At 40.8% G+C, this 17223-nt stretch overlaps 2 protein-coding genes across 3 annotated transcripts; one reads left to right on the forward strand and one right to left on the reverse strand.

Annotated features, from left to right (window-relative positions):
* Positions 1–594: 594 nt before the first annotated feature.
* On the reverse strand, positions 595–3380 carry LOC311027924 (uncharacterized protein). Of its 2 annotated transcripts, none has more exons than XM_084032145.1 (5): positions 3170–3380; positions 2712–3022; positions 1901–1955; positions 1678–1789; positions 595–1597 (listed from the first exon to the last, which is right to left on the reverse strand). In XM_084032145.1, the coding sequence occupies exons 2-5, from the start codon at positions 3006–3008 to the stop codon at positions 1561–1563; spliced, it is 501 nt and encodes a 166-aa protein (XP_083888271.1). In that variant the 5' UTR covers positions 3009–3022; positions 3170–3380; the 3' UTR covers positions 595–1560. The 2 variants fall into 2 exon arrangements, with proteins under 2 accessions (XP_083888271.1, XP_083888270.1); XM_084032144.1 differs by having other exon boundaries at positions 2712–3025; positions 3170–3374.
* A 3560-nt stretch (positions 3381–6940) lies between these two features.
* Positions 6941–13817, forward strand: LOC311027476 (IgGFc-binding protein-like; the record flags this gene model as incomplete). Its single annotated transcript, XM_084031498.1, has 11 exons — positions 6941–7168; positions 7832–8101; positions 8920–9546; positions 9689–10256; positions 10354–10604; positions 10712–11056; positions 11247–11814; positions 11912–12111; positions 12609–12983; positions 13072–13376; positions 13533–13817. The coding sequence occupies 11 exons, from the start codon at positions 6941–6943 to the stop codon at positions 13540–13542; spliced, it is 3747 nt and encodes a 1248-aa protein (XP_083887624.1). The 3' UTR covers positions 13543–13817.
* Between the last annotated feature and the right edge of the window lie 3406 nt (positions 13818–17223).

Below are 17223 nucleotides of genomic sequence, written 5' to 3' on the forward strand. Positions count from 1 at the left end.
TGAAGTCACAGGTGTCATGTTCACATTTACACCTGTGGCTACTAAACAGGCACACTCGAGAAGCCACAGTTATGTTTGCTGGGTCACTCCTGGAGCTGTTAGTGTGGTGTTCCAGATATCACGGGCATTGGCAAACAGAGTTCTTTAAAACATTCTCTAGTGCCAACTAAATTCTACGTTGCTGCACGTCTTGACCTTTCACACACACACGGTAATGTTGATGTCAGACGGGGAGAAATGACACCATAGAGACACTGAAAAGGTATTTTCTTCTTCTTAGACACAGTATCTGGTGTCCCTCAGGGTAAGAAATTGGAGTCCCCCTCTGACAGAAAAAGTCATAAAGACTTTCTACTGAGGATGCCGTGACATTTTTTTAATCATACATTTCAGAATTAATTAATTCTTCTTTTATAGATCAAGATGCTTTCTGCTTCCTAAGAAAAACAAATCATAATAAACAAATACATCATTTTAAACATCTTATTTGGAACGCAACTTTTTAGCTTGGCTGTTGCTGGTTCATATCTCCAATCATCCTCAACATTTGTAACAGTAAGTGCAATTCTCATACAAATGGCACCACACAATGGATTAATGCAAAAGCCAGAAACTCGCCAATATTTATTTCTTAAAAGTAAATATGCAGGTCAAGGAACTTGTCAGTGCCATCAGAATCTTTGTGTCTTTGTGTCATTGTTTACAAACAAGATAGTCAGCCTTTTTCCAATAGCATGTATCAATTTCACCAGTACAAAGTTGCACATGTAGGAGTTTGATTACAAGAGTAATTACAAGATGTAATGTACCAAAGACTAAAAACTGTAACTTGAATGTTTTATGACCATATTTTAAATTGTAATAAATTGTTCTTCGTGTGTTTACTTCTTTTTTCCCCTGTTTACTTTTGTCTTGTTATGCTGTCTTGTTATTGTGTTGTCATTTCTTTCATTGGTCTATTTGTAATGTCTTCCTATGAACTTATCAGTCCCATGTAAAGTCATTTGAATTGCAATGACTTGTATGAAAAGGTGACATACAAATACAGTTTGATGGTCACAAAGCCAAATACAAACTTGTTTCTCTTGACTCATACAAAGTTCACATTTGTACAACCTTTTCCTATAACCTTTACAAGTGACCTTAATGTGTACAAACCTGCCTTCATGAAATACCAGAAGTAACAACCAAATGCCATGATGACAGTATTTGCATTGCAAAGGGAGGACATCAGTACATTGGGTGTTGTACAGCAGGAAACCTGATCTACTTGTGTACATAAAGGCCTGAGACGTTTGCCAAGTAATCACATTTTGTCCTGGTTTGACTCAAGTCTCTATCTCCTCCTTCATTTTGTGTCTGTACTGCAAAAAGTAGAAAAAGATATAGCAGGAAACAAGTGCCACACATTCTAGATATTCTAGGAAAACAGGAAAACTCACAAATGTTTCAATAAAAAGTCTTGTTATCAGAGTTATATACATTTAGATTTTTAGATTTCATACACCAGTAACAGGAATGACAAAATTACAAATTGACAAATGTATTCCTTCGTCTCCTTCAAGACAGGCCTTCCCCTTTTGTGCCACATAGTTTCCTGAAAGATAGAATCATATTATTATTATTATTATCCAACTATTTATGTTAAATTTCAATTTGATTGATTTTTTGACCTACCCAGCGAGTGTGTTATTGTTCACGTAATCACAAATTGGTCTGTACTCCACCAGTTGTGCTCTCAGGTTTTTAATCTCTTCCTTCCAGGCATCTGACTCTGGTTTTAAGTGTACTAGAGAAGAAGGAACAATGCAGACCTAATTAGTAATTCTTGTATTTCACCACATGATGGCACTAGCAGCAGAGCATAAATGATGATAAATGAGGGAACTGTGCGTTTTACCTTCAGTCTCAGTGCGTTCTGTCAATTTGGCCGCCAGCTCATCGGCTTTTGATTTCTACAAACGTGTGGGAGGAAAAATAACACAAGTTGAAAACAATAGTAGCGTTAAACAAGCAAAAGTTCTGCATTCAAAGACGTGGAGCTAGTTTTACAAGGTCAAAAGATCAATTCGAACAGTTGGACGGTTATTTATATTTAAATGAAATCTCGGACATAGTAAATGGAGCTGCTTACAGCTCCTAGACATTTGTAACGTGACAAGGAGCTAAAACACCTGCTGTCAGATAAACGCATCTCAGTGAATCTCAAACACTCTCAAACTTATGGTAGAAGAATAAACTAGCATAAAAATATTCTAATAAGGCACATTAAAATTGTACTTAAAGTGATTCTGTTCAGAAACACATTCTGTTATATAACTTGAAATCCTCGCAACATACCGATACCAATGAATAAATTTAATGTTCTGTGGCTGTGGCAGGACAATAAAAACCCTGTCCAATCGAAAATTTTAATATTTGGCCTGCCTGTCTGTCAACGCTTACTTCCTGATTGCACTCGTTAGGCGTTCTGGGGGAGCGGGTCTGAACAGAGCTCTGACGAAAAGGGACGGGACTTTTCCGGTTCGTTGATGTATTCAAAGTTAAAGTGTCTGTGGTTTTTCCAAATAACCTACTCCACGCTGTCCACCAGCATTTTATCAGCAGCAAACACAACAGGTGAAGCGACACTTTGTTACATTATGTCGATGCGTTTCTGTTTGAGGAGCAGAAAGAGAGAATCCCCAAAAAAACAACAAGAAACGTTTCACCTTTTCCACTTGACAGGCAGCGATTTTTGTTTTCCTCGTCTCCATCTCCGGACCCAGTTTGGCCACCTCCGCCTCCAGATCCCGCACTATTTTCCCCCCCTGATCCAGCAGTTTTCCCAGCGAGTCTTTGAAAGTGACAGAATTTGAAAGTTCCTCATCAGCCCTCTTTAATCCGATCGGCAGCTTGTCACATTCCTTGTTCAGCAAGACCAACACTTGACTTTGGCCCAGAACAATCAGCAGCAGTGTCAGGCACGCCAAGGTGCACAGAAGGCCCGTAATCAGCAGAAACCGCATTGGTGCTGTTGGGTCTGCTGCAGAAAGAGTGAGAACAACGATGGAGATGAGCACACAGAGGAGCAGCAACGATATCCTATCGATAGCATAATCAATCAAAGCACATTGATAACAAGAGTCAGCTGACTTTAGACGCCCTACTCTTCATATTTCCACCTCACCTTCCCATGTGCAGTCCACTGTAGTTTCCGCTCTCTTCTGGTCACGTATTTGCCACACAGATTGTGTCTCTCGGGAGAGCAAACAACCACAGTGTCACTAGATTTACAGCCCGTGTCAGACTTTTGCCTCCTCCCTCTTACTCAACCGACCGGTTGTCTGATTTAGTTTCACACTGCAAACAGGTTGAGCCACTCACTGAGCTGTGGCATACAAAGGCATGTGGTAAAGTATAAAAGAAAAGTTTTTGATATCACAAAGTGATGTCACTGTCATTGGGAGAGGACCGTTGCTTTTCCCAAGAAAGAAGCCGATGGTTTTGATGGCTCATTTGAGCAACTGGTCAGGCATGTAATCAGTGATCCTGGGAGGGTTAGCGGTTAACAGACTGCAGGTTTACGAGGTTACTGCAACAAGGGGGGAAAGGCAAATGATGAGGAATGTTATTAAGGGCGAGAAGATATTCTTTTAGTTTAAAGAAATCCACAGACAGCAGTTCTTGAGAGCTTTTCCTGAAATATCTGGTTAACACACACACAATGATCTGGGCCTTTCCCTTTCTAAAGATATATCGCCTCCAGCCCTGAGAGAGTAGGAGGTCATTAAAGTGGATGGCGTCAGGTTTGGGATATTTGGGGATTACATCAACACTGGGTTTGGAAATATTAATGCAAGCTAACAACTCCCCAGTTAAGTTTTCAAGACATTGGGATAAAATGAAATATCTTCATAAAAAATCTTCATAAGATTAATTTGGTGTTCATCATGTTCGTCTCTCCCAAGATTAATTATATTTAATTTGAATGTTTACAAGCACAATTATCAGATTTGCTTTTGTTAGAGCATTAGATTTATTGATTTCTGGTGGGATGTAATGAGAATTTCAACAAATACAACAAGAAATATTTTTGAAGGAGATTACCTGAGATTTAAAGCATGTTTTCAGATTTTCTTCCCTCTTGGAAAAAACGTCCCTGAAAGCTCTTTGAAATGCGACCGACTCACGTAGCCTCCAGATGCTGACTTTTCCTGAGGGAATTACCCACAATTCATAGCGTTGTGACGTGAAACACGGGGTTACCAGGGGGAGCCCGGAGGAATTAAAAGAAAACGTAAACAAAGAGGACAGCGCATGTGTGGTATATTATTATATTATTATTATTCACATGGAACATAAAACGCTTAAAATCACAGGAATGTCATCACAGGCTACACACCTGGTTTATTCATCAACCATTTATGTTTATTTAGCTTACTGAACTAACCACAAGTAAATAAATTATTTGACAATTGCGCCTAGCTTTGGATGATAAAAGGCTGGAAGGCGTTCAAATTAGTCAAAAAAGTGAAATAAAAACCCAAACGTTCAGATCACATGTTAAGTTTCATCAAAATAAAGTGACATGCCAAATGCTGTCCCATGTGTTTCTATCATTTCAAGCCCTGACAGCTCCTCACATTCAACCATTGACCAGGTGACGTCAGTTAAGTCCCTGAAGGTTCAGGGTTTAAGGCTTTAGGGTGGACATTGAGATTGGGCCAGTGAGTTTCAGCCTTATATCACAAGACACACACTCACTGTTGACCAGGGCCGAGCAAAATGAGTCAAAAACAAAATTTGTATGGAATCAACCATGATTTTCCAATCCGGTACCCGAGAACGGTAAAATGGTACAAAATGGTGAATGTGAATTTTACTACTTTTGCAGTTACTCTTCAGATATTATCTATCTATTACTATCCTATGATTCAAAGGTGGCTTTCACTCTAAGATTTTTTTAGTCAGAGCTAAAAATGCAAAGGTTCTACTGTGTTCCAGGTGAACTTACTCTGACACAGCAACACGTATCTTGATTCTGACACTTCAGTATAATCTTAGCTTTCCTTTGAGACCAAGATTAAACATAAAGCCCTTGTAGTTCTAAAGATATATATTTATTTTGGCAAAGTCATTTGGACAGGAGGCAGAAAAAATCGGCCTTGTGATGAAGAGGTTCAACCGGTCCACCAGGAACCAAGAAATATGACTTGCTTCTATCATGCTCGGCTGACGTTGTTGAATTTAGGGAACTGAACAAGCAACGCTGTTAGTTTAAAGGTGTCAAACTTGTCCGATTTTTTCATGTTTTCCTGAAGAGGCAATGAAGAAAAGCTAAGATTAGAGTCTTTTGATGAAACAGGCATGGTCTATAAGCCGAATCATCTAGTGGGGGGAATCCTGAAGCCTAGGTTGGGGAACCACTGGTTTACTAGCTTTACTTTTCAATGAATGGACTGCTGTTGTTATGTTGCTAGCTCATGCATGAAGCCCTTTGCACATACTTCACTGTGACGCTTTGTCAACTCAGGTCTGACATGACTGACTGGCTTTACTGGAATGAAGTCAAAAACTGTTTGCTCACGGATTAAAGAGAGGCTAAGTCACGCTAAGTTATAAATATATATGCATATATATATATAAAAATATACACACAAGTGCAAACAAAGACACTTGTGTTCCTGCAACAAAATACAATCTTATCAAAGAGTTAACAAAACATAACGCCGGCAAAATGGAGAACATCACGAGGTGACAATGAGTTCACAGCCCTGCAAGACAGCAGAAGGGAGCTCCGCTTGATAGTCACGATAACATTGAGATTTATGCATTTGATCAACTCACACCCAGCCATTATTCTTGCAGGTGGTAACCAAACAGCCACAGTGTCAACAAATAAATCACACTAGATGAATGATTTATAGTATCTCGACGGGAACAAAGCCAGCAGACCAATCAGATATATAACAAAGGTCACGCTGGACCAAGAGTCATTTCTAGATTGATCTGTATAATATGTCTACATCCTGTTATAGGATTTTGTTTTGTTTTACCCCTTTACCATATTTTGCTAGTTCTTGTGCATTTTTACTTTACACTCCTTGTGAGTTGGCAAAAATCAACTTGATTCAAATAAAATCTTCCATTCCCATGAACAAAGACTTTACAACAAATGTGTCATGTGATGCTGTATTTGTTCGCTTCTTGGAAAAGCTACATAAAGAAGCTGATTGGTCCATTAGTGGAGGACAGAAAGTATTTAAGCCTCCTTAAATCCTGCAGCTGAACCCCTGAATGCCTCTTGACCAGCTCGGGTGAGAATAATCATTATGATAACTGAAATATTGAACCAACTATTTACCAGCTGTTCTCAGCTATTTCTGTCAAGGTTTTTTGTGTGCATTTTTCATTTTCATGTTGATGTGAACAAATGTTTTCTTGTAATATCATTATTTTTATATTACATCTTATATCATATTTAACAAAGTTAAGAAGCTACATTTAGTTTAGTTATATCTTGGTATTTATATGTTGACAATAAAATGCACATTTTAAATTAAAATTTTAAAAACAAAAAATTAAAAGTGTACAATTTTGTTTCCTTTTGCTCTATTAGGTCCTCTCCACTGACAAACATGGGGTTGTTTGTTGTAATCCTTTCAGCCCTTCTCCTGAGTGGTAAGTTATCAAGAATTACTTAAAAAAAGGTGTTTTCTTTCCTCATAAATGATGAGATTCAGGGAGATGTTTTTATCTTTATTTGAACTAGTTCACAATGAAAGTTAAATAAACAGCTTGGCATGCAGTAGAAATAATTAAAAATGTACATGAACCATAAAATAATACATTAATGACAAGACTGTGGAAATTAAAAAATAAAATCTATCATAAAAATGCAGGATTTTGCAGCGGAGGACCAGCTGCTTTAACAACACAGTCAGGAACCTGCTGGGTCATGGGCACGCTCCACTACACCTTTGACAACTACCATTACACCTTTTTGGGCAACTGCACCTACACCTTGGCCAAGAACTGCCATGTTGCTGAGAACCTCCCGGCCTTTGATGTGGAGACCAAGAACTCCAATGAGGGCAACGTGACGGTCCCAACAGTGGAGACGGTGACTGTCAACGTTCACGGGTTCAACATCAACATGGTTCGCTCCGAGCTCGGTATCGTCCGGGTGAGTCTAGCAGTGTTATGTTTCATATTTCTTGTGCTGTGTTTATTGAGATCTTTACTGTAATAACAGAAAAAGTTTTATATTTTTAGGGATGCATAGGATTTATCTTTATATTCAAACAAGTGCAGTAGAAACCCTTTTCATTTTTGAGGCAATTTGCAGGTTTTAGATTTTTAAAATGTATTTGAGAAGCTTTAAGCTATTTTAGCTAGTTTAAAGTATTTACTAAACTCAATATTTGTACATTTGACTACATTAACACCATTAACTAAATAAATAAATAAATTGTTAAGGACACAAAAGGAGATTTTAATTGTGAACTTCTAATGGAAATGATAAATAAGTAAAGTACAGTGGGGGAAGCTTTGAAATGGACATTTTCAATGTCAGGGAATAGACTATAATTTAACAGGTAACTGAAGAAATACAATTGGACAAATCCAGATATTTAAAAAGATAAATCTGGTCTAAATGAAAATGTGTATAATGGTAATCAATGATTTTAACTTTCCACTACATTTCATTTAAATGTGTAAAGTTTTTGAGATATCCTACCATCTAACAACCAAAAGGCAATGATGACATGGCAGGTATAATGTGATGTGTTGTCTCGTGGTATTCAAACGTTGTATGAAATGCAAGTGAACTTGGATTCATTCCCAGGTGAACTATCAACGATGGCATCTCCCGATCAACTTGAAGAACGGCCAGGTGAAGCTTTACCAGAAAGGCCTCTATGTCATCATGGAGACAGACTTTGGCCTGTCTGTGCAGTACGACTGGAACGAGTACCTCGCCGTCACGGTGCCGGGCAGGTTTGCTGGCAGCGTGTGCGGCCTGTGTGGCAACTTCAACAACAAAAAGGAAGACGACCTCACGACTCCCGGTGGCTCAGTGGCCGGCAGCGTGGCGGCGCTGGGAGGGCGCTGGAGGGTTCCTGGCGCCGCAGACGATGCCAGTTGCAAAGATGGATGCGGTGGCCAATGTCAAAATTGTCCCCTTAGTGAAGAAAAGAAATTAGAGAAACAAATCGTCTGCAGTGCACTTGTACTAAATTTTGTAGAACTTCTAGGTTGTCAACCTGACATCGACTCCAACGTCTTTCAAAGCAACTGCATGCTCGACCTCTGCAGGGGGGAACTTGTGAACACGTATCTTTGCAACACTCTGCAAGGCTACGCTGACATCTGTCAGAGGTCTGGGGCCAAAGCTACTGACTGGAGGAGTTCTACTAAATGCCGTAAGTAAATAAAGGTGTGAAGATCATACTGTAAATTATTAATAAATGCAGTGGAGGAATGAAACTCAAGTAATGTGCTTGAAAGTCTTTTTTTTCCATGCATATTGCAAAACATGCAATGAGCTGCAACCATTAGTCGATCAATTAATTAATTAATTAATTAATTGGCAGCTACTAAGCCATTTTTAATGCAAATGTGGAAAAAACTATTTATGGTACTCAAATGTGAAGAATTTTATTTTTATTTATTTGTAATAACTATGTTTGTTTGTTTGTTGTTTGGACAAAACAAGCATTCATCACTATATTTAAATTGTTTAATGGATATCAGCAAATTGATCAATAATGAATATAATATAATATATAAATGCATGCCTCCACATAAACCAGCAAATAATGCATAATAATAACAATAAGAAGAAGAGTAACACATGGGACATTTAGTACTTTTAATTTAAGTACTTTAAGTACGTTTTCCTGATTAGAGTTACTGTGAATAACTGAATTTAAGCTGAGGATCTGTCTCTGTGTCCACACAGCTACACCAAAATGCCCAGATAACAGCCACTATGAGTTCTGTGGGAGTGGCTGTCCTGCTACATGTGCAAACCCAAACCCTCCCACAAAATGCAACGCCCCCTGTGTGGCGGCGTGTGCCTGTAATGCCAGCTTCATGCTCAGCGGCACCAAGTGCGTCCCTAAGGCTCAGTGCGGCTGCATGTACGAGGGTCACTATGTGGAAGCCGGAGCCTCCTTCTGGGGTGATGAAACCTGCACCCAACGCTACACATGCTCCGCCAGCGGACGCTTGTCTTCCAATCGGACCGGCTGTCCCGCCGGGCAGCAGTGCCAGGTGGTGGAGGGCATTAGAGGTTGCCATCCAGTCAACCACGCCACATGTATGGTATCCGGCGACCCACATTTTGTGACCTTCGATGGGGAGCGCTACAACTTCCAGGGCACTTGTGCATATCAGATGGCTGGCGTCTCCTCCAATCGAACCAACCTGGAACATTTTAGTGTTGTGCTGCAGAATAACGGTCAAGATAAGAAGATCGGGTCCGTTGTCCAGCTGGTAGAGGTCAAAGTGTACGGGTACACGATCATCATCAGCAAAGAGCAACCTGGTGCCGTTGTGGTAACGTATTTCCAAAAGGACATCATACTTTCAGAGCTGCAATATATATGCAGTTATTTATTTTTAGTATCAAAATTAGTCCCAATTGATTAAGCGTAAAATTACTTTATGAACCTTTTCCTTTGTCATTGTTATCTTTAAGGTCAATGGCGAGCTCTCCAACCTCCCTATGAAGCTGAACAGCAACAAACTCCACCTCTACACGAGCGGCTGGTTTGCTGTCATCGAGACGGACTCCGGGGTGAAAGTGTACTACGACTGGAACAGCGTAGCATTCGTCACCGTTCCCAGCACCTACATGGGTGCGATGCAAGGTCTTTGCGGCAATTACAATCTCAACCCCAAAGATGACATGACAATGAGAGACGGGAAAAAAGCCTCCAGTTCTGAGGAGTACGGTCAAAGCTGGAAAGTGACCAAGATCCCCGGCTGCGTGGACGGCTGCAGCGGCCCCTGCCCTGGTTGTAACGCCACTCGGAAAGAAACCTACAACACCAACAGTTACTGTGGCCTCATCGGCGACCCCGCGGGCCCGTTCCGCGACTGCCACGCCAAGGTCGACCCTGCGGGTTTCCTCAGCGACTGTTTGTATGATGTCTGTCTCTACCAGGGCAGCAGGAACATGCAGTGCAAGACGTTGACCGCCTACACGGCCGCCTGCCAGCTGAAAGGTGCCACGGTGTACTCCTGGAGGTCAGCTCAATTCTGTGGTAAGGACATCTACTATTTATCAGGACAGGTCAAATTCTTGGGAATTTCTTGAGTCATAATACTGCAAAAATAATTCCAACCCTACCTTCTTCCCAGACGCCCAGTGTCCATCAAACGGCCATTACGAGCTCTGTGGCAGCAGCTGCCTCCGGTCGTGTCAGAAAGACTCAAACTGTGGAGCTCAGTGCATGGAAGGATGCGTCTGTGATGAGGGTTACCTGCTGAGTGGGGGTAAATGTGTGCCTGCTGACCAGTGTGGCTGCACACAAGACGGCAAATACTACCAGCGTGGGCAGGTCTTCTACCCTGATGCCCTTTGCCAGAAGGAATGCACCTGTCATGGCACAGTAAGGATCCGTGTTTGTTCTGTTCACGCTCTGTTTGGAACATAGCGGATGCATATTCATGCACAACATTTCCAAGAACGATCAAAGAGGTATGTCTTTCGTATCAGGTGCAGTGCAAGCAGTCCTCTTGTGGTGCACATGAGAAGTGTGAGATGAAGAATTACGTGCGAGCGTGTCAGCCTTTGAGGAAAGGAGTGTGCTCCATCGCCGGGGATCCGCATTACAACACCTTCGACAACACCACCTACGACTTCCAAGGCACTTGCACCTACATCGCAGCCGAGAGCTGCCACCTGAGCGGCACGCCGCTCGCCAAGTTCTCCGTGGCCGTGGAGAACGAGAAGTGGTATGCTCTGTCCGACAATCCCAAGGTGTCGGTGACAAAACTCGTGGCCGTGGAAGTTTACGGAACGGTCGTGATCCTTCGCAAGAACGACATCAAAATGGTTTGGGTACGTCACACCGTAGTCGGTAGAGACCAAAAACAGAGTAATAAGTTTGCTACTTAGTTCGCCATATGCCAGTGCAGGTGTTGACAACCGTTCTTAAGTCACAATGCACACAAATGTTCACAACCAAATAAATATAACTGAATGATGAGAAGAATTGAAAGTTACTCAATACAAATATTATTCTCTGCAGGTAAATGGGACCCTAAATCGCCTTCCATTAAACCTCCACAATGGCGCAGTGAAGGTCTATCAGGAGGGGAGCAATGACATCATCATGACCGACTTTGGTCTGAGGGTCACGTATGATCTGGTCTACCACGTCACTATCACCGTCCCCGGTAACTACATTGGCAGAACCTGCGGTCTGTGTGGCAATTTCAACCACGACAAAGCAGATGACTTCCAGCTGCCCGACGGAAAGGTGACCAAGGACTCCCACACCTTTGGAGCAGCGTGGAAAGTGCCCGTCCCTGGAACGGTGTGTGAAGACGGCTGCATCGGCGACCAGTGCCCCAAATGTGACGATTCCAAAAAAGCCGCCATAGAGGCGGAATGCTCAGTCATCACCGATGCTAAAGGTCCATTTGCTGCGTGCCATGATGTCATCGATCCCGCTTCCTACTTCAGAAATTGCGTCTACGACGTGTGCATGGCCAAAAATGATCAAAGCACGGTCTGTCACAGCGTCGCTGCATATATGTTGGACTGCCAAAACTTCGGCGCAAAGACTAAAAACTGGAGAAGTGCTTCTTTCTGCCGTGAGTGTGCACATTCATGATACATCGTCATATCCACCTCTAACTCTACATCTGTTCAACACAATTACTTTACAAAACCCCTATTATTGAATTACAGCTTTTACATGCAGCGCCGGCAGCCATTATGAAACCTGTGTGCTGCCCTGCACCTCTCCATGCCCTGGTCTCCGTGACACCCTCACTTGCACCACCACTTGTGTCGAGGGCTGCGCCTGTGATAAAGACTACTATTACAATGGAACTGGCTGTGTGCCCTCCGACCAGTGCAGCTGCTATTACAATGGGCGGACCTACAAGGTGAGAAGATAATATGTTATTTGCTTATTTGACAAGTAGACTAGATCTGATGATGTGAACCCGGATGTTATTCAGTCTATTGATAAAGCATTCCGGCTTCTTTCAATGTTGTTCAACTTCTATGCCTTATTTTGGTATTGATTTTATAATAGGTGAGGCCCCCATATGGGTTTCATGCCTCTCCTTGAACTGTTTCACTGTTTTGTCTCTTCTGTTTCTGTCTCAATTCTCTCATTTCTTGTATGGAGTGCTCAAAAGCGACACATAACTTCAAATAAAATGTATAAATGTATTAACAGTTGCATGGATATAGGACCTTTTATAGTCCATGCAGGTTTCTGTACTCAGCAGACTTATTCTCCACTATTTTATTATAATTATTATTAGAAATGTTGATGATATGCTCACTACCATGGAGCCCTGACTGAATTATACTCTACAAACTAGTACAGTGGTATAAGTTTTAGCATTAATTTAATAAAGTATTTTTGTTGCAGGTCGGAGAGTCCATCATAACCGATGACTGTCACAGGATTCACACCTGCCAGGCCTCTGGCGTGGTTCTGTCTACAAGCATGACCTGTGACCCCAACGAGAACTGCCTGGTCAAGAACGGCGTGATGGGCTGCCACGTTCAGCACTGCTATTTGGACAACAACGGGACCCTCACTGCGTTTAACGGTGAAGCCGGTACCATAACAGTGCCGAGAGCCTACGAGATCGTCCAGACCTGCAGCACCGCTCCGAAATCGGTCTGGTTCAGGGTGGTGGCGAAGCTGGAGACGTGCAGTCCTGGTGTCAACACGATTGCAGCCGTTTACGTGTACTTCAATGATGTGACGATGACGGTCGACAACAAACATAACATCTGGGTAAGTGTCTGGATGAAGACATGACGATCTTAGCTTTAAAAATAAAAGGGAATGCGTTACGATAAAGTGTTCAATGTGTGTTAAACAGATAAATGGAAGAGCGATGACTGGAAGCAGTTTCTCCAGGAACAGTGTCAAGGTGGTGGTTTCTGACAAAACAGTGATAATCAACAGCACTTCCAGCATCCAGGTGTCCTTTAGTTCAACTAACGAGCTTGCCATTAGTGTCAGCGACAAAGTAGCTGACATGGTGTGCGGGGCATGTGGAAGAGTCAGGCCTACTGACGCAACAGTAGGAGACCTGAGAGAGAGGCTGCTGGTCTCGTTTCACAGGCCGAGGACCTTAGCAGCTCTGAACATTGGGCAGTGGACGGCTCCTGATTTCCCCGAGTGGTGAGTCACGTAAAACAAACTACAATTTTCATCAGAATAGTCATATTTTTCTACAAACAAAATCGTACTGAACAGTTTTCTTCCTTGATATTATATGGTGATGAGATTACTATGTATTTCCAATTGTTAAAAAGTATTTTTCCATTTCTTTTTCAGCGGTGTCTAAATCTCAATCCTGTCGGCTTTTTATCAACTGCATTGATCAGCATCCTTCAGACTGACAGCATCACTGATTCATCAAATTATTTTTATTTTACAAAGAATCCCATATCCACGTTAATCCCATTCCTTGCTACATTTCAATTGTCAAAGTATAAAAAAATGTGTTTGTCAGCTTCCAACTTCATTGATATTTTGCTTGGGAATAAATATCAACATATCAACCACTCAAAAATAATAAAATGCATTTTACTGTGTGTATTCAATAAACAATTTGTTTGATGGCTGTCTCTTAAGTGTAACTCTCTGTGTGATAATGTGATAAACAATCTTTCGGCCCACCACCGGCTCCTGTGGCACCTCCATTTTTACTTAAAGTGCATCTGAAATCACATCCAGTCACCCCTTTTTTCCTTTAAAAAGAATTTGTTTTATGTACTTTCACTAGTTTAACCTGCTGGCGGCGTGTGGGTGTCCATGTTAGAGAGACAAAAAGAAACTTGTGCTGTAGCTTAGAAGTCATGCAGACAGTGATTTCTAAGCAGTGGTATTAAAGAATAACGACCACATCCGCATCTTAATAGACAGAAGTGATTTAAAAAATGAAGTTATTACATTTAAGTGTGCATATACACCTTTTGTCTATACAATGTGTAAGGTTTATGGTGTTGGAAATTTGAACTAGAGATGAATGACTCATCTGGGAGAAGAAGCCGCAGATAATCACTTATATATTCCACTTTAATCGCCTGTAATCCATTAATTATAATCATATCCTCTGTTCAGCTCTCTGATAAACAACACTGAGGTTTTGAGCAAATATCCCTGTATGTGAGCCAAGGTTAATACGACGGCCCTGGAAAGAGTGAAGCACTGCACCTGGTGAAAACAAGATATGCAGAAGTAAAAATGCAATGGAGAGAGCTGGGGAGTCTGGGATATTATCTGGGCCATGTCAGGCTGACCCAGCATCCATCTGATGCAAATCAGGATGAATGTCAGATTAAAACATATTCTTCTAAAACCACCTGTGTGTGAGATTGATTGATGTAGTCACGTACAGCACCGGCCTGACACGTCGTTGTTTGATGGAGCCACCTCAGTTTACTCATATTCATACAATTACAGCAGCTACAGCAGCACACGTGATATAGTTTCTTTTTGGTTATTAAATAATATAAAATATATCACATGATGAACTAGATGTGGCAATATATATATTTTTGATTTTTTTTTAAAGATCTATGTGGTGGTTAATTAAAGGCATTGTCGCCATTCATGAAAGAAATTTGATTTTTTTTCTTCGCATTATGGTAACGGAACATTTAAAAGACTTAAAATACAAAAATAAAAGACTTAAATACTTCATAAATTAATTATTGCCTGTATTAAATATCTTAATAACTAACAGACTTATCTGAAATAAATAGACTTACATAAGTATTTATCATTGGTGAATGATAAATGCAAACAAAAGGTAATGTTATGTAACAGGCCTAGGATTGGGTTTAAGCAGCCAAATATATTAATTTAGTGTAAAATTTAAATCTAATAATAATAATAATATTTGATTTAAAGGTGCCTTTCTAAAAACACGGGGACGGGCAAAATAAAAATAGTAGATTGATTTAAATTAAACAAAAACAAAACACCTGTGAGATTTAATCCAAACTTATCGAGGATAAATTAGAAATACACGAGGGCGAAAAAAAATAGTTCTCTATTGTCTAAGCACCTTGGATACCAAGTAACAAAACAAATAACAAAATACAGTTCTAGTTACAGCAGCACGTATGTGGTCGATGAGAAAGGATAATAGTCAAATGAGTCACTGTTTGACATACACAGATAGGTGATAACAGAGCACAAGTTCAATGGGGTGAATGGACGTATCTAAAGTCACACTCAAACATAAAACACACCAATCAAATGCTATTTATCCATGTTGTTAAATTATATTATATATTCAACAAATATTTGAAAATGCCACATAAAAAAAGGCAATGACTTAATCAGCACTTTTTTAACAGCACAACGCAGACAGCAGGAATTATTTTAATAATTAAGTGTTCACTGATTTCCCAGCATCCTTCATTCCTCTCACATGGAGCAAGTCAAAACACGGTTTGTAGATAAGGACATGAGACGAGATGTTCTCCTTTTTTCTGGTGACGGTTGAATATCCTTGGATAACTGAAAGCACACTCAGCGTGTTTTTCGGAAACAGCCTGAGGGAGTTTACCATCAGGTCTGTTGAGTTTTGGGAAAGAGTTGTTTTCAAAGTGCCAGTCTGTGCCATGTTTCTTTCCCACTTTACAATAACACCCCCCCCCCCCCCCCCCCAAAAAAAAACATTTATAAAAAAGATAATCCATGTACTTGTGACCTTGTTGTGAGCCGTTTCATGTAGGAACAAAAACAAGTCCAAAACAATCTAGATTTACAAATAACACTATAGGTAAGACGGTGTATTTCGGGGTGTGCTGTCCCTTTAATGACTTCTCTGACACTCTTCACTTAGAAAGGACTAGGTTTGTTCTGAAGGACACGTTAGATGACTTTAAAAATATCTCCTCCTCCTCCTTCATTGTCCAGCAAACCATCAGGTAGATGAACAGCAGGACCCTCGGACCTGGACTTGGAATAATTTCGTCCTCTACGATTTTTGAGACCAAACAATTGGATGTTGCATGAATCAGCAGATATCACTAAAGTTCAAATAATTCTGTTTTTATCTGGACATACACACACCCCCACTTCCAAGCACCTCACGCCCACAGACTCACTCCCCTTGCCCCATATAAGTGGTTGCAGACACACAGTCCCAATATCTTTGAAAAACTCCTGCCAGGCAACCATGATTTCCATTGGAGGTTTCAGAGGATTTTGGATAATTGCACTGCTGACTCTTCACAGTGCAGATGTGGGGGGTAATTTGTTCCCTATTATTTGAGCATTTATACTTAATGTACTCTACAAATTGCAATGCTGTTAACGTCTGTGTTGTTTTATGTTTTTTCTCCACACAGAGACCGCGATAAGCTCTCTCGACGAGCCCGACGTGCCTTTCCCACCTGCCTGTCCCACCGCCCAGAACCTCGCTGCCATCTGCCAACATGGTCAGGGTCGTCCCAGATATCTACCCAGCTTCTTCCCCACCTCCGGGGTCAGTCACTTCCGCCGCTGTGGAAATGCCATCAACCGTCTGGAGATGTGGTTCAGTGGGTGCTGCAGTGGACAGACGGGCGACCAGATTCTCTGCTGCGCCCGACAAGCGGTGAGTCTCTGCCTGTGTGAGAGAGAAATGATAAAACACCGTTATTTACGAATAATAAACTTAATATTTAAGATGAGGAAGCCTGACTGTTATATGTCAATTTTTGGATCATCATGTACGTGTTTTACATGTTGTTTACACACAGAACTGGAAGTTTATTTTATCTTTTGGAATTAAATTTTTCTCAAGACCTTAATATAAAATAAGATATTCAAAGTATAATTTCTCTCACATATATTTTTGTTGGTTTGTGGAACAAGAAAATACCATCTGTTATTACTAATATTTCAGAGGATTAACATACATATTAAATTCAAGAAAATATGTTTTAATCAAGGAAACAAACAATGCATTTGAACATAAATATAATCAATGTTCACAATGTCAACAACAAGATTAATCTAGGTGATA

The sequence above is a fragment of the Eutrigla gurnardus genome, assembly GCF_963514095.1.
Source record: "Eutrigla gurnardus genome assembly, chromosome: 17".
NCBI lineage: Eukaryota > Metazoa > Chordata > Actinopteri > Perciformes > Triglidae > Eutrigla > Eutrigla gurnardus.

Coding starts and splice junctions, on each gene's coding strand:
- LOC311027924 (XM_084032145.1), bottom strand. CDS start 3,008: ATGCGGTTTCTGCTGATTACGGGCCTTCTGTGCACCTTGGCGTGCCTG. Junction 1,956..2,711: donor CTGCCTGTCAAGTGGAAAAG/GTGAAACGTTTC, acceptor ACACGTTTGTAG/AAATCAAAAGCCGATGAGCT. Junction 1,790..1,900: donor AGAACGCACTGAGACTGAAG/GTAAAACGCACA, acceptor CTTCTTCTCTAG/TACACTTAAAACCAGAGTCA.